The sequence below is a fragment of the Podarcis pityusensis genome (assembly GCF_964106645.2).
Source record: "Podarcis pityusensis genome assembly, chromosome: 1".
NCBI lineage: Eukaryota > Metazoa > Chordata > Lepidosauria > Squamata > Lacertidae > Podarcis > Podarcis pityusensis.
Window position 1 is genome coordinate 82,662,213 of NC_138028.1, and position 24,209 is coordinate 82,686,421.

Below are 24,209 nucleotides of genomic sequence, written 5' to 3' on the forward strand. Positions count from 1 at the left end.
TTGTGCCATTAGAGGTGTGTGAAATATATTGGTATATATTTACTTATAGCGAAAATAGAGGCTAATTAGGCAAGCTATCTCACAGTGTGGAATTATTTGGCAATGAAACATGTGATAATAAGGAATGGGAATTAGCTAGCCAAGAAGGCAGTGGGAGAGTCACATGTAGCTGTGCAGTGGTGTGAAGAGGCATCCCCCTCAACCTTCGGGGCCTAGACGAGCCCCACCCTGGTTTCCGAGTTTTTAATATAAAACACCGCACACTAAATTTCCAGTTCTTCCTGGCAACCACAGAGGCAGAGACTCAAAACCTGCTGGGTTTTTTTTTAAGTTTAAAACCAAAATATTGAAATGGCAAATGGTAACCAACACGGCAAATTCTGTGCTTGGCAGGGCAGCACATGGAATAGATATGACAAGAATGGCTGTGCATTCTTTATTGGAATGAGAGAACAGTCTACTTTCACCAGTGTAATCTTAAGGCAGCCTTTGCCAACCTGGTGCCTCCAGATGTCTTAGACCACAGCTCTCGTCAGTCCAAGCTCACCTAAGGGATGAGCTTGTGGTTTCTAACCCTCTTCCTGACAGGCTTTGCACCTTTCATCACTGCATCAGAGGCAGGCATTCCCAATTTCTCCAGCATGTCCAAATTTCTCCAGCACGGCATCGTAAGGATTGGGAGAGGAGAAAGAGAAGGTGCACCTGTTTGATTCCTGCAGGCCATGCAGCTGTTAATGGCACAGTATCTCAGAAAAAAGTTGGCAATCTGAAGTATGAACAGCGAGTATGAACAGATTCCAAGATTAGATCCAACTCAAATTAGAAGTTTAGCAAGATGATCCTGTTTTGTTCCTTCAGTTCTTTCCCTCCCTTCTGACACCTACAAATGAAAGATTTTGATTCTGTCCAAAATCCAAGAATTAGAAGTCCTTCACTGGATCTAAACATTTTCCTTCAAGTTGTGTTAACTGTAGTGAGTTGGTTTTCCATCAACTCTCATCTCAAGCTGAAGTATTTGCTTTCCCTGAAGCAACTTCCCCCTTGTGGCTGTTTGAAAGCCAATGTTCTCCCAGCTAAGTAAACTGCACACATTCACCTGCTCAGGAAGCACCAACAATGAACAAAGGACAGACTCACAGACTCAGAAAACACAGACACGAGACATTCTTCAAAATTGGCAGTGGAGTTTTCCTTTTATTGTATCCGCCCCCCCAAGGGTGCCATCCTGACGCAATGCAACAAACTAGAGACGGGCAAAACGCACCGTTCACAAACAACAAACAAACAATATACATCATGGCTTCCCCCTCACCCTGCCCTCCCCCCCATCCCCAATACCACTACCAGATCCCCACCACAACCTGCTTTGGGACTTGAAGAGGACAAAAAGTGGAAAAGAGAGACCCTCTTCCCCCCATCGCCCTCGACAACAGCGTCACATCAGGCTTGTCATTTCCTACGAAGTACAAAATTATCAACGGCTGGAGAGTTCAAGGAAGAAGTAATTCAGCCAAAACAAAAGTAAAATAAAAGGCAAACTGGCTCCCTTCAGTTGGGAGATGACCGTGGCTGGAAGGTTGCCCTTCAAAATCTCTCCTCTATCCTGGAGGCTAAATCACATTTGAGGGAATGCCATGGTGTGTGTGTGTGTATTTGAGGGTGGGGCAGAGAGGTTGCATTTAGAGAGTTTAACACGGCTGGGTAAACTCCCAAACGGGTTTTTCCCCCCTGCCAACTGAACCACTCAATCAAATCAAATCTATTAGGGGGGAAATCCAAGAAGGAAATGCCTGGCAAGATTTATTCAGAATGGCATCCCTACATAATGTATGATGGCAACCCAGTCAGATGAGCGGCATATAAATTTAAATTTTTTTTATGATGATGATGATGTAGTAACGGAGTTAAAAATTAAAAAGCTTAGACTGGCACTCAACCAAGTTTTACACACAGTAAACCCATTGACGATGACTAAGTTAGGACCATTAATGTCAATACGTCTATTCCAAGTAAAACCTAGCTGAATGCCAACATGTTCTTGAGAGGAGTGCTGATGAGAAAGGAAGAGGAGATTCTCCAGGTGACATGTACCCAGGAGCCCCTGATGATTTATTAAGGGCCTCTTTAAAAAATCACAGCACACTTAACAACCCTTGTGATGTCTCTGGGCTCCTCCACAGTCACACACACCCTGCCGCCACCAAACCAGACAAGCATGCAGTCAGACATCTCTACAGACATGCTCCTTCCTATTCCCACATGCTCTCTTTCACACTTTCCATCTCTTTTATTTTCTCACCCGAGCCTGCCCCACAGAGATTTCACACGGGTTATTAAGGTCTTCGCACATACAAAAAAGTCAAAATATTTTATTCAACTATCGGGGATGGGCAGGGAAGGGCAGGGACCCAAATGGCACAGCTGTTTGAAAAGGGCTGTCACTCTTCCTGGGAGAGCCAATGTGGTGCCCTGCAGGTGCCGCATGACTCTAGCTCCCATCGACCCCAGCTGCTATGGCCAACAGTCAGGGATGATGGGAGTTGTAGTTCAGAAAAAAACTTCTGGGAGGGCCCCACACGGACGCCCCCTGCTCTGTGCCATGGCAAACTCTATCACAAGCTGCGCTTAGCCTCCAGGTCTAACTTAAGTACCATTGTATTACACTTCCTAGCCTCAAAGACTTTCTCATACATTACAAATATATATATAAATATATACATATATACGACAAACCCCCCAAACATGAGGTAAATAAATTCAAATCAGTATCCAGGGGACTCCCCCATACAAACAGTTCAAAAGAACCCACCTCAGGAGTGTGAGGAGGCAAAACCTGAAAGTGTCTTGCCTTCCACCACTTCTGTAAAGCCTCTCACTCCAACCCACAACAGAAACAGATCGGACACAAAACAACCCCCCTGGGATGCAATTCACAAACAGAAAGAGAGATCGGGGCACATGGCTCTGTATTGGTCTGGAGAGAAGTAAATGCAATTGAGACAGGGAGGCCTGACCTAAACCCTAGCTAAGTCCAGGAGCCCAGCTGGATCGCGCAGATCCAGCCACAGGAGCAAGACTTGGGCTGCATGCACACCACGCCTCCAAGGCACATTCTAAGCACAGTCTTTCCCTCAAAGAATTCTGGGCACTGTAGTTTGTCAGAGGTTGCTGGGAATGTTCACTCTGTGAGGGGTGAACTACAGGGCCCCAAAGACAGGGCTGCAAATGTGCTTTAAAGGTATATAATGTGTACTTTCCCAGCCTCAGTCTGGAATGGACCGACTTTATCCAGAGGCAAGTGTGGGCCAGATCCAATATGCCAACTTGCAGGGAAGCAAGGGGTTTCCTGCATCCACTTAATGCAGTATAGATACCGGCTGTGATTCATTAATTTTGCTCATCCAAGTTTTGAGTCGGATGCAAGGGCTTGCCTACAGCTGACCCAGTTTGGAATGCATCCAAGAGAAGGAATTCCCAGCCTGCTTCCTCAAGGAACTGGGGCAGGCTCTAGCAGGAAGTGGGCCTGCTTCTTAGCTATCTTAAAATAGGGACGGAGAGGCAGCTTCACAACGTATGAGAGTGCCAGAGAGCACCAGACCAGCAAACAGCACATTTCTGACTCACACTGAGCCACGACATGAAAGCAGTGACATGACAACATGGAACCAGGCACCTAGCTGGGCAAGAAAGAGAGACCAGGGCCAATTTTAATCCTCAGTGCCTTTGGGACGGACAGCCACCTTTCTTGGCTCCCGAGTGCTGCCACCCGAGACGCCTGCTTGCCCCCAAGGCATACCTTCTGTTGCTTTCACAGAATTTAAAGTGGGTCTTTATTTGCCCCTCCCCCCACAAAAATGCCAGGCCAGGTATCTGAGCTGCTAACTATAAAAGCAGCTTTGGGTGCTGAGGTTAATATAACCTCAGGCCTCATCAGGACACTGCAGCCCAGGCCCAAGACAAGCTGGGTGGGGGGAACTTTCCCAGGCTCGTTTGCTCCCAGCAGCCAAATGCTGTAGGACTGGCGGCTTCCAACCTGAGCGAGCCCCTAAGCGGACTGCTGGGCAGGTGGAACCAGGCCTTTTAAGAGGCAGGTGGTGGCTGTGGCAACAAGAGGCAGAGAGGGCAGAGCAGGCACAGTGGACAAGGGAGAGGGAGCTTGATCCACAGGGCGCCGGCTCTTTTTCGTAGCTCCGCCCCAGGCAGGGCAAAGCCTGTCCCCTCCCCTCCCCCCATGCCCTCAATCCTTCTCCTGGAGCGTACTCTCCTCCGTGATGCCCTGAGCAGCCAGTTCAGCCAGCACATTGTCCAGGTAGTTGGGATCAGGGTAGCCGTGGCCCGTGAGGTTGGAGCCAAACTCTGTCTTGTGGTGGATCTCGTTCCAGATCACCGTGTCCGACTCGCCCGTGGTGCTTGAGGTGCCAATGGCAAAGATTAGACGCCGGTCCCAGGCTACCAGAAGCAGTTTCAGCACCTGCCAGTGGGAAGAAGAAGAGGGGAAGGGGGTTATGGGGAGGGGTTTTCCCAAAGCCTAGAGCCTCGTAGCACAGAGTACTTCGCAGAAGAAGAGCCTTGCTGGATCAGGCCCAAAGGCCCATCTAATCCAGCATCTGTTTTCACAGTGGCCAACCAGATGGTCATAAGCAGGACCTGCGTATAACAGCACTTTCCCCACTTATGATATCTGGCAACTTGTATTCATATGGCCTCCAACACAAAGGTGCTATTATTATTATTATTATTATTATTATTATTATTAATACCTCACCCACCTGGCTGGGTTTCCCCAGCCACTCTGGGCAGCTTCCAACAGAACACTAGAAACAGAATGAAACTTCAAGCATTAAAAACTTCCCTAAAATACACACAATGTGCGTCTGATGCACTTGCAAACACTTGATGCTATTAGTGCAGGAATCCGTTCAATAAGTATAGACAAGATTCCGCAATCTCATGCTTGTAGCAAAGGTGTGTTAACACTACAAGTGCACAGGGAATGGAGGCAAGGGACTGTGCCCAATGCAAGGGCCTTGTGCAAAATGTCTTAAACTTCGAAAGACAAGAGGACCCCTTTTCTTCCAAAAGGGGAAATCTTGTTATAGCCTCAAGCATGTAGAAAGAAAGGTAAGGCACCATTTCCCCCCAAAGACTGTGGGGAATATCTTGCAAAGTGAAGAACTTCTCCAGGCAAACTGGGTCACCTTTTCCCCACTGATATTTAATCCACTTTAAAAAAGTGAGAGTAGAGAAGATGGCATCCTAGCATATATGAACAAACAGGGCTTCAACCAGGGAAGACGGAGAACGTCACTGAACATTGACATTTTTTATGGTTTATCTTCTAGACCTTGTCCTCACACTGTCATTGGTGAACCTTTGGGGTACTTCTAGCATGCTCCCCATAATGTAGGGGAGCTGGCAACAGTGGTAGCTCTTCATGGTGTGTTTCCACAGTACTCATTTAATGAACTGAAGTGCCTCACACATTGGAAGTGTAAGCATGTACAGGCCAAATCTGTAACATGAAGCAGGCTTTTGTGAAAAATGAATTAGGAAGCCATTATGAGCCTATTATCCTGCTGTATCAAACTCTCCCCTCCTATTCTCTCTGTTTTAACTTTCCCCCATCTTCCTATGATCTTTTCTATGTCACATTAATACCATTTATAATAAGCCATTCTGCAGCACCATAACTCAGGAAAGAGGATTTCATGCTTCAATTCAATAATATGTGGGCATTTGAAAAATTATCCACCTCAGCTTCAAAACCAGGAGATTCCCCACCCCCCAGTTTTCAGAGGCAGAGAGCTTCTGCTGAAGGACTGAGTGTCAATCTGCAACAAAGTTATGCTTTGTTTGAAAAGACACAAACATTCAAAAACTGCTTTTAACTCTCCACTACCATTTCTTTTGTCAGTTTCAATCTGCTATTGGGGCCAAATAGATCCCTTTTAAGTCCTAGCTGGAAATAAATATATGGTATTTCGATACACAGTCTCACACAAAAACTGCTGCGGTAAAATTTTAAATTAAAGTTTGTTACTGTCGTTCTTGTTAAAAACAACAAAGTATGTACAGAAAGCAGCAAGTGTCTACGTGTTTGGTATGGGCAAACCTGTGATGTGTCATTTGGGGTAAAGATACAGCCCACCAATTAGGCAATCCTCATGAAACTATCAAGAACAAGATGACAGAAACCCCAAAACTCCTAGGTAAAATATTGGTTTCAAAGCATGCTATTCAATGTAGTGCTAAGGAGATAATTTCATCAGTGCGCACTGATCCTCACACCACCCCTGCAAACTGTTACAGGGGTTCTTTGTGACCCTCCAGAGTATATTTGAGGGTATAAATGGGGAGGAGGGTTGAAGCCCCATCATTGTGCTAGCAGGAGTCCTTGTGCTGGCTTCTACTAGTAGAACAGGGTAGCAGAATGTGGCCCAAGGTAAACAATAGAATAACCTAACAGCCCCCTTAATATTATAGGTAAGAAATACACTTTGCGAGTTTGCATGGCGAGAGTGTCCTCCCTGCATCAAGGTAAAGCCAACATGGAGCAGAACCAACACGCTACTGTAAAGCTAAGTGGTATAACCACAACGAATGGTTGTGCTTAAAATTCCTACAGCACGAAGATGCCACTTACCTTTCTGCCTCTTTCACTCTCTGGGAGGTAACAGTGTCGAGGGAAGCCCCGTGCAGTGAAGCTCTTCCCAGGATTGGGATGCTCTGGTCCCTAAAAAGAATGAGATGCACATGAAAATGAATGTGACTTTTCAAATATCTTTGAAGGAAGTTCACAGGATGAGAAAGGCCCCACTAGTCTCTAAGCTTGAAGCTGGTTGGGAGATAAGACAGTAGGATCTATCTGAGGGCCAAGCCAGAATCTCACCTGGACCCCTGGTGGAATGTTGTAGATAATTCGGATGGTTTTACAGTCGAGGTGCCCAGGCAAGGAATGGGGAATAAGGTGATATTCCATCTTCCCAGGAGGTTGGGTGCCAGTCTTCACTCCATAGATGGTCTTGCAGGTTGGACACTGCAAACTCCCATCCTAAAAGCACAGTAGGGAAGCTGTAATGCTGGGCAATAATTTTAGAACAGCACAGAATAAAAAGACCCCAGGCTGACATTATAATCACACGGCCACAAAGAGCCAGCAGTGGTGGTGGAAGAATGGACGGCTATTATCTCCTCTTCCAGAAAAGTAGGAAGCACTTTGCAATCTCATCCATCCCCAAGTAGAGAAACACAAACACACAAAGCAAGGTTAGGTTAGGTTCCAAGTCCCAGTCTTACATCTAAGCCCTGTGAATCTTGCCTTCACTGGCCCCTAGGCTCCCCACCCAATTTAGCCTGTCGCTATTCCAACTGGCAGTAGATCTCCAAAGTCTTGGTAAGAAAAGTTTTTCCCATCAACTGTTACCCAAGTGAACCTGCAAAGATCTGTGTGCAAAATACATGCCACCACTGAATGGAAGGCCTTCACATCACGTTTTTGTGCTTTTAGGTATTCGGCTGAGACATCTTAGGTCATCTTTTAAAAATGTACATGTGTGAAACATTTTTAAGCCCCAGTGGAAAAAAGCCAGATTGCGGCAGAAGCAGCCAAGAAAAGTGGGAGCGAAGTAGTGTTATCTCCAGAAAGATGATGGGTTCAGGAATGTTTTGGGCTCAGCTCAAAAGGAAAGAGTTTTAAGTCTGCCCACAGAAGAATTTGTTTTCATGTTAGAGCTGTTACGTTACTAGGGCTATTGCAGCCTTTTTAAAATGCAGTATGGAATTCCAGAATTAAATCTCTCAAAACCATGGGCTTCAACTGGGACTAAGTGTACTTTGCATGCACTCTTTTTAAAGAAAAAAAAAGCAACATTCCTTGGAAAGTCAGTGTTTGCCATTAATAAGTGGGACACGCTTGCCCTTAATTTGCACAATATAAAGTGCTTTTTGCTAGCCAAGCAGGAAAGACGAAGAGTTTAGCAGATTACTGAGGTCCCATCACTGTTTAGCTTCTAAGCAATTTCCTAGCTATACCCTGTTCCTCTGTATGTTTTTTTCTCCATAGCCAAATGGCTCAGAAATGTATTTTTTGTTTTAATATAAGGTCACTTTTCAGGTTGCTTGTGTCATGCCATCACAGAAGTGCAGAACATGCAGCCTTGGTTCTGACTCATTAAAGACAGAAGCATTAAAGAGGTCTGTTATATGATAGGGGTGGGGAGCCTCAGAGCGCAGGCCAAGTTTGGTTTGCCAGGGGTTCAAATATGCCCCAAGAGATAGTGTTCCCCAAACCATGCCCACCTGCCCCAAACCTGATGCCCTATGTGATGTCAGATGTGGGGCAGGTAGGGATGCAACTGCTGACGCATAGTCGGGAGCCGTAAAGGGCTCTCTTGCTTATGCACTGGCAAGGGAAAGCATTAGCTGAAGCCTCCTGGATTGGCTGCACATGGTGCTTTGAAGTCCTGACTTCTGAACTTCAAAGTGTTCCATCTACTGATATCATTGTGATATCAGATGATTGATAGGTGAGCAGCCCCACCCACCCATCTGGCCAGACTCATGTGGCCCCTGGAAGGTTGCCCAGAAGGGAATGTGGCCCTCAAGCTGAGAAATTTTCCCCGCCCCAGCGGTATATAAATTAACTAACCAAATAATAAATATATAAGCCACATCACAGTGACTTTCCTATATCAGCAATATCGGTGCCTGTCAGTACTATCAAGTACCAAAAGAGCTGTTCAGTCCTGGGCAGAATTCATGGGTACCCACTCGAGAGACTGCAGGCCTCCGCCTTCCCCACCCCAGGAACGCACCTTGTTCCCGTTGTTGTACATGGCCACGAGGCAGTGGAGGTGGTACATGTGGCCGCACTTGGAAAGCTTTCCCACCAAATCTGGCTTGATGGCTGGCTGAGGGCCCTTGTACCCTGAAGGGGCGGAGAGGCGCTCCATGCAGATGGTACAGTCCTGAAAAGGGGCGAGAAATGGCGTTGAACACAAGAGCAAAACATATGCACACATAGAAACATTCGCCTGAAGGAAACCCAGCCTGCTAATGGCTGGCACGCGTGTCACGTTAATGTCATTCTCGGCAGCAATGAGATAACGGCGTGAAGTTCACCTGCCACCTCCTGCCGCTGCCATTACTCCATGCCACAAATGGGGAATCTGTGACCTCCCAAAGTCATTGGGACTACAACTCCCATCACCCCTGACTTCTGGATGTTTTGGCACCTGAGGTGGACCCCAAAATGGAGCCTCTCTCCCTGCCAGGGAAGAAGGGTTTTGAGCGAAGACCTACATCAGGAACATAAGGGGGAATAAACATCTACATCAGGATCAGCACATGCATCACATGCAGATGCCCCCAGGGTCAATCTTTGGTATCTCCAGGCAGGGCTGGGATAGGATCCTGCTTGAAACCTTGGAGGGCCACTGCCAGTCAATGAGTGCAGATAGGGTGGAGCTAGGAGGCCCAGCAGCAGCTTCCTGTAGCCCATGCTATTTGACAGTCCATGTCCCCTTGCCTTAGCCAGGTCATTGGTGCGATAGAAATTATGATACTTACAGGAGAAGCCTGCTCTCAACAATGCTCAGCACATGCTCAGTGCTAGAGAAATGGTTCGTTGCAGTAAGGTTAAAGCAACCGACACTCTGCATGTGGGGTGGGGGGGTGGGGAGCCTGCACCAATAAAACCTATGCCCGGGTCCAACACGTTAGCTGCTGTACTACACTACACACATGCTGTATGTAAAAAACCAGACTTGCCTCTTCTGGGGGATGGCGCACCTTCTGCAAGTATTTCTTCAGCACCTCCTCTGGGGTTTTACCTGGACAAGGAGGAGGAAACAAGAGAAGATCAGCAAGCTGAAGGCATACAACAAGGTGAAAGGCAGGGAAACAAAGGGGGAATGAGAAATTTGGAGGGCAAGGACTGCACAAGAGAAATCAAAGTTGCCATCCCTGGCTTTGTGCAACTTGGCTATATTGCCCCCTTCCTCTGTCACCTGGAGTTATTTACTTTGCATATACTCGTTCAATCCAGATGCCACTATACTGAGGTTTGTGTACCTCAATCATGGTTTATGCGTGATATCCAAACTGACCAACCAGAGTCTGCAATTAGCTGGCAAACCAGAATCAGAAGCCATGGGTTGAAGTGGAGAGTTTGGTACAATGTCCTGATCAATGTACTACAGTTATGACTCTTTGCCTCTGATCTGCCCCTAGCCCAGTTTGTGCTAATGATGGATCTTTCCACCATGCAAGATTAAAATAGGACCAGTAACATCAGTACATATTTTTTTTAAATTAAGAAACATGAGCAAGAATGGCAAGACTCCAATTTGAAACCTTAATTGACATTTCCACTCTTACCGCCCCCTGCAAACTCACATGTGTGCAAGGGTCATGTGCCTGTTGTCTGTCCCTCCCAGGGTGCTTTAGTGTTCCTGAAAAAGACTCTGCCCAGTTTGCGGCTGCAGTCCAGTGTTGGGCTAAGCAACTTTTCCTAACTTATCTCCAGGTCCACTGCAGACCTGGTTCTTGTTTGTGGCAGCAACCTTCAGCCTCCCTTGCTTCCACCCAAGCATCTCAAGAGGTAAGCAAGCTGAGATGTGATTGGACACTGAAGGGATCTTTGCAGATTGACAAAGGAGCAAGCATGCTCAAGACCAGAGATAGGGAACCTTTTCTCTGCTGACGGCTGCAATCCCTCTGGCAGAATAGTGACAGTCTGCAAGCACCCCACAAGGGCACCCCACGCTGCAACATTCTGTTGCATGCCCCATTTGTTCAATCCACTGTTGATAATTTTTTCCCAGAGTTCTTTGTTTCAGAGAGTTAAAAAAAAATCATTAAACATCTGCCATGTTTTTTCCCCTACTTTCTACTGAGTTCACAGCGAAGCTTTTTCTTTCTATTTTGTGCGTCTAAGAATGTAAACTCAACTCTTTCCAAGAACTTGATGTCTTCATATGACTTTATAAAATGTAAGGTGGGAAGGGGGTGGAGTGCACTAGGTTTGCATTCACAGGAATTTAATTGCAAAATACTAAACAGCTGCCTGTGGGCCAGATCAATTGCAGCTGGATCCTACTCAGAAATGAGCCCAACTGAGACCAACTGATCTTACTTGAGGGGAAGGGTGTATAGCACTGCAGCCTTAAGCTGGCCATCTGGGAAAAGACAGTAAGGGAGTGTTGTGCTGTTAGCAAGAGCCTTTCTGTTTCTAGAGAAAGAGACGCTGGAACTCAAAGAGTGTCCAAGAACACCACCCCCTTATCAGGAAACCCTTCAGGCTGATCCCTGATGTGTGGGATTCTGTAGGAACCTGATGAGGGAAATGCAGTCTACGTGCTCTGGGGCATCTTAATATATTCTTAATTAAAATGCTCCAGGGTTGATCCTTAGAACTGATAACCGATTTCAGTGCTCTGCTCTGGATCTCTGAGCCTATCTGCAAGCCTTTCTGCCCTTGTCAGCATTGTATGAGGCGTGCTGGATGCGATGTCAAGGCCCCCTTTGTTGTCAGCTCTTTGCTCCTTCCTCCTTGACAGATGTGCAACAGGCACCAGTGAAACTGGTTAGGCTTATGGAGTCCCTTCCTGGATTACTACTACCTGTCAAGCAGATGTGAAGTACTCTGGAGAAAGACAGGGAGTGTAGTACAGTATGCTTGCTACAGCTGGGCCAGGAAATTATGAGGGGGTGGAGGATGCGTGCAAGTCAACAGCAGGGGACATGTGTTAGGTAATGCTGCAGTTGGGAGCCGTCCAGGATAATGTTTTGGAAGAACACTGATTGGATAGCTGCCATTGTCTGGCCATCAACAGATGCAGCCACACACTGGTATGGGACAGAGAAGCGAGAGCAGCACAGGGAAGCAGAATGATGGTTTAGAACCAATGTGGTGCCCTCCAGATGTTGCTGGGGCACATGCAATAGTGAAGGGTGGTGGTAGTTGCAGTATTACAACATCTGGAGCGCACTACGCTAATTATCCTTGCATTGGAACAAGGTTTGGGTGGCAGCTATAAAGGGCCAGGAAAGAAATCGGAGAAAGGGGAATGGTCCACAGACTGATGAGTGTTAAGACAGGAACATACTGTCTGATCTGCAAAGATGAGTGCTATTGAGTGGGCAAGTCCTTAGCTATCTCACCGTCCTGTTCTAAACCCTTCAGAAGGAGTCAGTCAGTGATAATGTAGCAGCACATGGGGGTGGGAATCAGTCATGAACACCTTGGGTCTGCGTCTAGGGGCTCTGTTAGGAGGAGAGTGAGCTGAACGAAGAACGTGGTGTGAGCTTTACACAGCAAAACTAAGGCTTTATTTTCCGTTGCAGATGGAGTCTCAAACCATGGCTTGACTTTTAACTGTAGTTACTGTAAACCATGGTTTTAACTGTAGTTACTGTAAACCATGGTTTGGCGTGATGTCTGGATGGAGTTACTTTCTGTAGTGCTCTGTGTGGTCTGAACTGTGTAGATTGACAAGTGAAAGGCAGATGGCTTCTGGGCACCGTAAAGGTCCTGCTGTGGTCCCCTGGTACTCCAGTTTTAGAATCCCATGAGGAGAAAAGGTAGAGAGGTTATCCATTCTTACCTTTCTTGGTCTGCTTTTTGGTGGTCTTGCGGCAAGTATTGGATATCCCAGGGATGGATTTGATTTCACTCTTGCTGACTGGAGGGGGATGCAAAACCAGCTTTGGGGGTCGAGTGAGGCAGACCGGCAGACCAGCAGCACTCATGAGGATCCCTGTGATGCCTGGGTGGGACAGAGGGGTATTTGAGAAGTTGATTCCTCTTTGCTCCCCCAAAACCAAAACATATCCCTGTCCGCTCCCCCAATGCTCCATATTTCTCCATCCATTTGCCTCCTTAGGCCAAAACCATTCATTAACAAAGGGAACACCCTCCGCATTACGTTGCAAGGACATGGTGCTCTCCAAATTCATTTTCTCTGCAAGCCCTTATCTAGAGGAGACCACAAGTGTTCTGCTTATGGTACCCTGTGAGTTGGATCTCACCTTCATCTATGAGGGTGGGGTGGCAAGATGGTGCCTTTCGGCCATTCCTAGCTCTTACAATATCATAATGTAGCAGGCAAGTCAGAGGTAAAGGCTGATAATCCTTGGAGACCTAAGCAATTGTTATTTTTTATCTGCAAATTAAAATTCAAAGCTTAAAAGCTTGTGTGGTAATTATTCTGCAATTACTAACAACAGTGACAACAAGGTAGCTTGAACTATCCTGCAGTCCATCATGGAAATCAAAGCTGCACTTCTTTAAAGCTGCACTTCCTGCCCATGGCAGTGTTTATTCCATTGTGGACCCCCAATATTGTTTAGACCCCCAACTCAGCTAGCATGGCCAATGGTCAGCAATGATTAAAGTTGCATTTCAAAAACATCTGGAGGGCCACAGGTTTTCTACCTCACCAAAGAATGTCACCATTACCTCCCTTTTAATATTTCTTTAGGCGTGACTCCTGTCTTTAACCCATATGTCAACTCTGCATATCCTCTGCATTCACTGAATAAACATACTGCACAGACTAACGCCAAACCCTCATCAAACTTATTACAGCTCCTCAGATATCCCTTATTTAGGCCAAGCAATAGCCATGAGTCACTGATGACTGCTCTGTTCCTACAGTGACCCTAACCCTCTTACCTGCCAGTGCTGGATTGACTGGGCTTGAGCCATTGAGGTTTTTCACAGGAACTGTAGGGACCCTGCAAAGAAAGGAGGCACAGCTTACAAGTGGCTGTGGACACATTCGGCATCATTACGAAAAGCAGAATACTCAATAACCAATTCTCAGAGAGGCAGATGCACTAGTCTCTTGAGGAAAAACAACAGCAGAATCTTGTGCCACATTAAAAGACTAACAAGTTTATCACGGCAAAATCTTTCACAGACTGCAGAAATTCAGGCTAACGCTTCATGCATCTGATGAAGCGGACTGTAGTCCATGAAAGCTTAAGCTATAACAAGTTTATTAGTCTTTAAAGTGCCACGAGATGTTTTACTTTTCTTAAGAACCAAGCAAACATGGAAGGAGATGAGGCACAGAATTCAAAGGATGCTTTAGAATCCCTTTGAGGAACGAAACTGGAGACTCTGTGAGGCTGGGAGCGGGGGGGGGGGGGGAATGGCGCTCTACGCTACACTGGGTGGCAGGTTCCCTGCCGTTTCTCTGATCCCCAGACTGGTTTCTGTTAAGACCCTGAAAGTGACGAAAAGCAGCGTGTTCCCACTAAACTAGCCTGGCAGGTTGCATGCCTGCCTTTGGCTGCTAGTAGCCTGAGGCACAAACACAATCCCTGGCTGAGTAAAGCAAGGCGGCCTGGGAGAGGCAAGCGCACCCATAGGTATCTGAAATAAGGGTGTGTGCCAGAGACAGGAGGACTGGTTTGACGGAAGGGCAGGTCTGTGGTTGTGACAGCCTTTGTATCAGCATGACTCCTGAAAGGCGTGTGTATGCAGGGGGTTGGGGAAGAGGGTCAGGTGTGCACTAGCCGTGGTCTTCTAACCATGATGATCTTCTGCCTTCCTGCATAGCAGAGAGGGTCAACTGCAGTGGTACCTCAGGTTACATACGCTTCAGGTTCCAGACTCCGCTAACCCTGAAATATTACCTCGGGTTAAGAACTTTGCTTCAGGATGAGAACAGAAATCAAGCAGCAGCAGCAGGAGGCCCCATTAGCTAAAGTGCTGCTTCAGGTTAAGAACAGTTTCGGGTTAAGAACATACCTCCAGAACGAATTAAGTTCTTAACCCGAGGTACCACTATATAGGACTGGGCAGTGAGTGATCATAGTAACAGTGGGGATGGATTCCCCAGAGAGAAAACGTTATTGCTTTTCCCAGGACCACTTCCTGGAAATACTTGTACCCTGAAATAGGCTATTATTCACAGGGGTGGGGAACCGGTGGCCCTCCAGAAGTTGCAGCTCCCATTATCCCTAACCACCGGCCATGCTGGCTGGAGGCTGGTGGGAGTCAAGATTCCAGCAGCCGCTGCAGAGCCATGGGTTTGCCCATCTTGACCTAAAGCACTGAAATAACATGTATGTGGCTGATTCCCACCCCACAAATAGTGACGGTCTGAAAATGCAAAGTGATATTGAGGGAAGTTTGAAAACTTGAGTGTCTGGAGGCGGTTGGAGGATGGATGGCAGCTAACAGATTGAGATTGAATCCTGACAAGACAGAAGTACTGTTTTTGGGGGACAGGAGGCGGGCAGGTGTGGGGGATTCCCTGGTCCTGAATGGGGTAATTGTGCCCCTGAAGGACCAGGTGCGCAGCCTGGGAGTCATTTTGGACTCACAGCTGTCCATGGAGGCACAGGTCAAATCCGTGTCCAGGGCAGCTGTTTACCAGCTCCATCTGGTACGCAGGCTGAGACCCTATCTGCCTGCGGACTGCCTCGCCAGAGTGGTGCATGCTCTGGTTATCTCCCGCTTGGACTACTGCAATGCGCTCTACATGGGGCTACCTTTGAAGGTGACCCGGAAACTACAACTAATCCAAAACGCGACAGCCAGACTGGTGACTGGGAGCGGCCGCCGAGACCACATAACACCAGTCTTGAAAGACCTACATTGGCTCCCAGTACGTTTCCGAGCACAATTCAAAGTGTTGGTGCTGACCTTTAAAGCCCTAAACGGCCTCGGTCCAGTATATCTGAAGGAGCGTCTCCACCCCCATCGTTCTACCTGGACACTGAGGTCCAGCACCGAGGGCCTTCTGGCGGTTCCCTCACTGAGAGAAGCCAAGTTACAGGGAACCAGGCAGAGGGCCTTCTCGGTAGTGGCGCCCTCCCTGTGGAACGCCCTCCCACTAGATGTCAAAGAGAACAACAACTACCAGACTTTTAGAAGACATCTGAAGGCAGCCCTTTTTAGGGAAGCTTTTAATATTTGATGTATTACATTATTTTAATATTTTTGGAAGCCGCCCAGAGTGGCTGGGGAAGCCCAGCCAGATGGGCGGGGTATAAATAATAAAATTATTATTATTATTATTATTATTATTATTATTATTGAAGATTTAAAAAATAACATGATTTTTTTCTTCTTCTTCATGAAGAGAAGGGTAAAGTTCATTGTGCTGTGTCTGAATGGAGGAAAAACCACCGAGAACATAGTGTAAGTGAAAGGGTTATGGAGTAAAAAAAAAGTGCAGTCCCACAAGTTTCTTAGAACAGGTCCACATGTCTGCTTCATGCATTCCTGGTTAGCCACTGTGGGGCAGGATGTGTCCTACAAAAGCAGCAACTCCACCCCACTCCCCTATGGTACAAATATTTGGGTACCCTTCGACCTAAGTCATGAAGCCAGCAGGTGGACAGTACAGTGGAACCTCAGTTTTCTAATGTCTTGGCTGCCAAACATTTCGGAAGCTGAATGCCGAAAACCTGGAAGTGAATGCTTCCATTTTTTTAACGCGCCTTGGAAGTTGAACGGCTTCCGAGTTGCGTTTCCCTATTTTTTCAATTGAATTCTCCGACTGCCCATTGAGCCTCGGTTTTCGAACGTTTTGGAAGTCAAACGGTCTTCCGGAATGGATTATATTCGACAACCGAGGTTCCATTGTACAATCTATACTGGTTCCTGTCAGCCATGCAAGGCCAAAAGAAGCCAGCCTCGCCTGACGAATCCTGCCTATGTCTGTACGACGCAGAGAGCTGTCTGGCCAAATTCTAACAGTGGCTTCACATATCAGAAATCACCATTTGATGGCCATTCTAAACTGTATGCCCATTAGAAATGAACAATCCTCAAATTGCTACACACACACACACACACACACACGGGAAGTCGAGGCATCTGGGACAGGGACGGATGAAGTATGCATGAGAAGGCAACAAGGCCTGAATGACAAACAGAGCGAAGGACCTTTCCAGCTGGACAATAGTTGCCGTAGAGACAGACCAAGACCTAACTGGAGACAGAGAATCCTCTAATCTAAAGACCACCCCTCTCCCATTCCCTAGCACTCCTCTCACTGCGCCTTTCTCCAGCTCTTTAGAAACCTTGGTCGTGTCTCCAAGTTATTCACAGGGCCTTTTGTTCCAGCAAACATCGCCTTGGCCCCTTCCTCCCTTGCTCTCTTCCTTGGGAAAGTCTTTTGGAAGGGTCACGGGCGATGGGGGGGGGAGCCACCGGGCGACAGAAGGCCGATGGCAGTCAGACAAAAGGGGAGAAACACGCTAATTAGATGCCCAAGAAAGAGTGTTTTGGTCAGGGGAGGGTGGGGTGTCTTCCAGATCAGGCAGTGGCGTGAAAAGCTTTCAATAGGGCTTTTGAGAGGAAGGGTCCCTAGATGTGGAGGGGGGAGAAAAAGAATGTTTCACTTCCTCATTAGTATTCAAAAGGGGTTTGCAGGCCTCCCCCCCCCCCATTTTCATGGTTAAAGGGGTCTGTGGTATTTGCTAAAAGTTGGGGAACGCGGGAGCTGAGAGAGGCCGAGGTGGGGAGTGCCAGCTGTAGGCAGTCTTAGATCTTCATTAGGGATTTTTCTATCATGCTCGCATATATTAAGCAACACCACAGCTTGGCCCCATCATGTTCTTGTAGATTCTCAAGTCAGGCCCTCTGACTTGCAACTGGCTCATGCTGCTGGAATCTCTAGAGATGCCTCAACTGCAACATTTTTGTTGTGTTTATTTAACATATTGTTCCGTTTCCCATGTTTTGTAACCTACTCTAGCACTGCCCATGACAATGAAGAGTAACAAAATATGAAATTAACGAACAAGTCAACACTTAAGAAGTCAGATTCTTTTCAACTAAAAAAAAACTCAAAATGTTTGTAACCTCTGAGCTTAGACTTCATGTCAACCTTTTCTCTCCTGTCCAGGTCTATATTCCCTTGGGGATAATTTGTTTAGGGCCACATGCAGACTGTGGGCAGGGCCAAAGTCAGCACTGGGATGGGAGGCCCAGATCCAAAAATGGGGCGGGGCTGCCCCTTCTCTCTCTCTCTCTCTCTCCCTTCCCAGATTACTCTTCCCAAAGACCACACCTGGTTGTTTGCAAGGGACTTGTAGGAACATAGGAGCTGCCTTATACAGAGTCAGACCATTGGCCCATCTAGCTCAGAACTGTCTCCACTGACTGGCTCTCTCAGATTTCAGGCAGAGCTCTCTCTTAGCCCCTCCCTGGAGATGCTGGGGATTGAACCGAAGACCTTCTACATTAGCAAAGCCACTGAGCTGCAGAAGAGAGCTGAGGGCTACATACGGCCTGGAGCTTCAGATGGCCCAGCCTTGCTTTAGGAAGCCTTTTTTGCTTACTGAAAAATCCTTTCACAACACTGAAACTTGGCTTGCTATGAAAAACAGTAATCATTTTCAATGTGAGGCAAGATCTGGTTTGACTCATCATTTGTCTCGACTAACTAAGATGGGTGTTGGGCGTCTGTCTCTGCAGACCACATCAAGCGGAGACAACAGATTTGGAGGGAGGGGGCTCAAAAGAGCTTCTCCCACGTAATGACCCAAGGGTGCACCATGGTAAAACAGCAGGGACCCTCTAAGAAGAGCCCTGCTGAGCATCCAACTGAGTATCATGTTCTCAGTGGCCAACCACAGGATATCAACAAGCAGGCCCTGAGTGCAATAGCCATCTCCCCATTTCCGAATCCTAGCAGCAGAGGTATAGTGCCTTCCATCAGCAGAGGCAGAATTATTAATATTAAATTTCTATACCGTCCTTCATCTGAAGATCACAGGGGAGTTTGCAATATAGCCTTATCTACTTGTAGAGTGTGGACGCCATATGCAAAGAAGGGGAGGAGGCACTAATCTGTACAGTCCATAGGCGCTCGATTCACTCACAACTCAGGTTTCCTACCCCAGTGGTTCCCAAACTGTTCTCCTCATGGACCAGTTGAAAACTGCTAAGGCTCTTGGCGAAACACATAATGATTTTTCAATTGTAATATGCTGCACTAGATACTGCATGATGTTTAACCGTATTCCCATCGCTTCTTTTGGTTCTTTTCTATTGCACTTTGTTGTATTCCATTGAATTCAAATTGTAGCACAATAAAATAATTTAAAATTTAAAATTATGCTCTGTCAGCGCAAACATTTCAGTTTGCCGGAATGCTTCCCCCCCCCCCCCCCGGTGAACTGTTCTGAGGGTTCTCCCGACAGCCCCCTGCCCTGCCAATCTGGGGTGGGAAAAGAGAGGAAGGGAAACCCCTGTTGCACTAGTGAGTTGAATCTGGTCTGATGCAAGAAATAAAAGAAGCAAATAACAACACCATTAAAAATCAATAGGACTCACAATAAATAAAAATAAGTATGACCATTCGATGTGATTGATGTGCCGTCTGCTATCCTCAACCACAAATCCACAGACACCTGAACGAGGCTCGTGAACCACTGGTGCGCCGTGGACCACCGTTTGGGAACACTCACAGTCACACACCCCACTGTCCAAGACAACTGCAATGTACTTACCCCGAGGCAATCAGCACACGGGACTGCGCAATGGCTAGGCGCTGCAGGTTGGTACGGTTCAGTGTATTAAGGCTGGCGCGGGTCACCTTGCCGTTGGTGCTGGTAGGGCTGGCGGGGGAGCTGGCTGTGGTGAGGGCTGGAGTGCTGGCTGCCTGCCTCCGGCTCACCTGAGAGGCCAGGGTCTTCAAGGAACTGCGCATGGTAGCTGCTCCGTCTTGGGGCTTGTGGATAGATGCCGGCATGGGGAGCTTGGCGCTGCCAGAAAGAGAGACAGCTTTACGGGGAGGCGGTGGTGGTTGTGCGGGCGGCTGCTGCTGCTGCAAGAGCTGCTGCTGGCTGACCGAAACGCCAGTCCCTCCGTTGCTCCCGGCTGCCACCGCCGCCTTGATGCTCATGACAAGGAGGCACTGGGGGCAAGTGCAGGCTGGCGCAGGAGGCGTGCTGGCCACCCCAGGGCTCGCCGGCCACGACTGGGATTTGGGCAAGGTGCCGGTGACCAACGGGTAGACCATGTCGAGGCGGCGGCGGACACGGCGCTTGCGCTGCGTCTGGCGGTTGATCTGCCCCATCGTGCTGAAGTCAATGATGTAGCAGAAGCCGATGGCAGTGAGGTCAATCCAGGGGTGCTGCTTCTCATAGGCATGCTGGATGGTGATGCCCACCTCCATGTCGTAGGGAGTCCAGGTGCCATTGTCATTCTCCCACTCCCACACCACGCCCTTTCCCGGAGCTGAGGAGGGGTCGTAATAGCTACGCCGCACGGGGCGAATGGTGCCTGTGGGAAAGAGCAACGGGAAGAGGGTAAACAGAAAGGCCCCAAGAGTTTATTATAGCTCAAAGTCACACAAGCCTACTTGAGAATGATGCTCAGAAAATGGTTTTTTGTTTTTTTTTGAGAAGCACTAGTAGACAAGAGAGCTGGTGTAGCACAGTGGCGAACCTGTAAGTCTCTGGCTGAAATTTCGCAACCATCACCAACTCACTGAGTGGCCCTGGGTCACGTTGATACTATTGGCCTACCTCACAGGGTTGTTGCAAGGACTGCTAAGCTGCTGTACATTAAGTACTTTGGACACCTATATATATTAAACAGAAACCCAATGGGCAATGGAGCGTCTTCGCGTGTGGCAGTCTGTGAAAGCTGTGTCTGATATATTCCAAATCTTCCCCCATTATGGAAGCAGGGGATGGATCTATACAGTTCCATGACATAATAGGAGGGTAGTAATTGGATGTTGATTTGCAGTTAGTGATATGTGAGGGAAGCTGGGTAAGTTTGGGGGGCAAGTATCAGCAAAATGGATTTCTCTGGAAATTATGCACACCTTGCTCACTGACTCAATTTCCTTTCAGCAAACTCGGTCTAAATAGGCAAAGTCGAAGTGGATTATAGGGCATCTCTCATCTTCTGTGCTTGGCTTTTGCCACAGAACTGCACTGCAGTTGAATCTCAGAGACTACGAGGCCACTATTGAAAGTTTGACATTCTCTCATTCATATTCTAAGGATATGCACTGAATCGTATTGTACGATCTATCCACTGGGTCACTGCTACTTTGCCCAAATCCCAGTCATGCCAAGCAATCCCTGGGGTGGTCCTCACGCTGTCAGAAGGTGCTTTGATCTAGCAGAGGGAGGGAGACCATTTTCACCAATTGCCCTCCCCTTCGCGCGCGCGTGCGTGTACGTATACACACACACACACACACACACACACACACACACACACACACCCCACCCAGATCTCTCACATTGTCCCAAAGGTTCCTCCATTACCTCCTGGAGCAGATTTGGGAGTGGGGATGCATGGAGGGACGCACGACAAAAATCACCTCTCACTCATTCTTCTGAAGGAAGCCCATGCTGGAAGAGCGAGCTACCATTTGCATAAGGACCATAACTGAATACAACCCAATAGACTGGCACAGATCAGTCATAGTATTCATTACTAATACACTGTCAATTACTGTGCATTATGAACTTGAAGGCACTGCTTTCCATACAGTTCCACAACACAGTGATTACTCCTGATTTAAGTACTAGTGGTTTTGCAAAAATAATGTGACCTCTTTTTAATGTCCTCCCCCACTCTTTGTTTTGATTCATATTCCTATTTGATCCACATTCATATTCTTACAGTGAAAATGGTGAAAGACGTGAGTGGTGCTTGGAGCAGTTTCAAAAGGAAAGGGGGGCCACACAGGATTCCCACTGATATGTGGGCTGCTTCACATGTTACTAATTAATAAACAAGACATTTATTTGTGTGTGTTTTTATGGGATCCTGTTGATATATGTGCCGGCTAGATGTGTTTACTTAACCATGTGTACACTGCAAAAGAAGCCACTCAGAACTGCAACTGCCTCCCTTCTCCCTGCATCATGTTTTCATAGTGATATAAATGCTGGGATATGCTTAGCAGCTAGTAACTTCTGAAGTGGCCTTGAGGGCGAGTCTTCAGCTCCTTGTCCCCACACCCACTCCACCCATATAATTCACTGTATTTATTATGTCCAGGCTCTGGGTGTCATTGCTTGCACAGCCAAAATACTGCCACCCATACAGAAGAGGTCTGTAGGCGAGCAACATTTTTGAAGAAAAAACTTGAGCTCCGCTGCCACAAAAAAGCTGATTACAAAAAAGCATGCTCACTGGCCATCAAATGCTGCTTGACTGGGCATGGCAGGGGGAGAGAAGGGAAGAGGTGGGAGGTGGAATGCCTTGAATTCTGAATGGCAGCACTCTACACTGCAACATTTTGTTGCAGATTCCACTTGTTATTTATTAGTTCCCTGTCCCTTGCACACATGTGACCTACCAATCCTTAATCTTCCATGCTCTTTCCACTTCTCCTCTTAATCACCACATTCTTTTTTTAAAAAACCCAAACCCTCCAACTTCTTTGACTCTTTGGAAGCAGAATAAATTATGCAAAAGCAAAGAAATATATGCTTATTCCCAAGAGTATTTCGAGTACACAATCTGCATTACGGCCCTGCTTTTGTGCTCCCGTCTCTTCACATGTGTAAGCTACCACAGCTCAGAATTTTAGGTGCTGCTGAAATAACAATCCAGCACTGCTGGAAAAAATAAGACATAATAAACATTGGTGGGGGAAAGGAAATTGATCTCTGTGGTTTCACTGCTGACCCGGTTTCTAAATGCATCTTTCTCCTCCTGGGTAAAATCACCTGAGGTCTCAAGTACACAACCATTATTTCACAATAATTGTAATGCCATTAGTGTTAACTAATTATAACACCATCATTAACTCCTGCCCATTGATGTAACCAAGGATCCCATGAGTTTTCATCTACAAAAGACACACAAGCTTATAGGACTGGTGATAAGGGATTCTTACCCAGTGACAGAATATTTATCCAACCGCCAGAGGTTAATAACCACCACACCCTTATTCCACAGCTGGCATTAATCCGCAGACCTCCAAAGCTGTATCACAATACAGTGGAACTGTGGGTTGCAGACGTAATCTGTGACGGAGGCATGTCTGCAACCCACAGCGTTTGTAACCTGCAGCGCCGCGTCTGTGCACGCGCGTGATGCAATTTGGCACTTCTGTGCATGCGCAAGCGGCGAAACCCGGAAGTAACCCTTTCCGGTACTTCCGGGTTTCCCACGGTGTGCAACCTGAAAACGCGTAACCCGAAGCGTTTGTAACCCGAGGTACCACTGTATGTGGAAGCAGAAAACAATTCAGCACTTAAACAGGCAGCTACAAATGTGCATCGCTGTTGCCAGTGCTTTTTTTTCTGGGGTGACGCAGGGGTACGGATACCCCTAAACATTTTGTGAATCTAAGTTTGGCCTCATTGAGAGGCAGTATTTCAATCTGAGTAGGAAAATGAGAGTATCCCTAAAAAAAAATTATGGGGAAAAAAAGCACTGGCTGTTGCTATTCCTTGTGGCATTTTGCTAAATATATGGGCCTAGCTCTATACTATTTCAGTTTCCTTTATATAAAAATATCTAGCTTGCCATTTCTTTCTGTTCTGAACTATGCTGAGGGGGAGAGCTGCAATAATGGCTGGAACTGCTAGCAATGAAACTGCAGGTTATCATTGCAGATAATGTATGAATCCCAACAGGAAGGTTACAATTTGATGGGATGCTCCAACAAACACACACCCTATTTCAGGCCAAAGAGGTAGCTGGAGATTTCTGACATACTGCCCTATTTCACCCACAGAACTTGCTAACAAGATTTCAGAACTATTTCATCTTTGGCAGTAGAGTTAATGGGCTTAAAGATAATCTGATTAGCTACATTCTGAAGCATTAAATCCATGGTTCTCATGTGTGAGGGGTGGGCCTCCCCCTAAGGAGCAGAAGGCAAATATGAGGGGAAATATAAGCCCCCCCCCCGTCTTCCCTGACATCACCAACAGACCAGTTTTTCCTGTGCAACTCTGAACAAAGTACATGAGGAAAACGCAGGGTCACCAACCCCCATCTTTACCTCATAGTTCTAATGCAAGTGTTGGGGGCATTTGCAGGGGAGAACAGGAAGGAAGAGGGAGGTATTGTTCAACCCCTCTCCTGCTTGTGAATTCTCTGCTGCATAACCAGGTTTCGGCAGCCTTACTGTCCTCCTGGTGTTTTGGACTACAACTCCTATCAGCGCCAACCAGTATGGCCACACTGGCTGGGGATCGTGGGGGTATTAAGCCAAGATATGGAGGGAATGGCAGTGGGATAGGGGTGGAACAAA

At 47.2% G+C, this 24,209-nt stretch overlaps 1 protein-coding gene across 1 annotated transcript in view; it reads right to left on the reverse strand.

Moving 5' to 3' along the window:
* Positions 1 to 1,164: 1,164 nt before the first annotated feature.
* Positions 1,165 to 24,209, reverse strand: part of DTX4 (deltex E3 ubiquitin ligase 4) — a 39,813-nt gene continuing 16,768 nt past the window's right edge. The window contains exons 2-9 of the mRNA XM_080994700.1: positions 19,480 to 20,254; positions 13,676 to 13,737; positions 12,606 to 12,767; positions 9,769 to 9,830; positions 8,814 to 8,966; positions 6,890 to 7,051; positions 6,644 to 6,733; positions 1,165 to 4,471 (exon numbers count right to left, since the gene is read on the reverse strand). Coding sequence (XP_080850826.1) covers positions 4,238 to 4,471; positions 6,644 to 6,733; positions 6,890 to 7,051; positions 8,814 to 8,966; positions 9,769 to 9,830; positions 12,606 to 12,767; positions 13,676 to 13,737; positions 19,480 to 20,254 — 1,700 coding nt within the window. The 3' untranslated portion in view covers positions 1,165 to 4,237. The remainder of the gene's footprint in view (positions 4,472 to 6,643; positions 6,734 to 6,889; positions 7,052 to 8,813; positions 8,967 to 9,768; positions 9,831 to 12,605; positions 12,768 to 13,675; positions 13,738 to 19,479; positions 20,255 to 24,209) is intronic.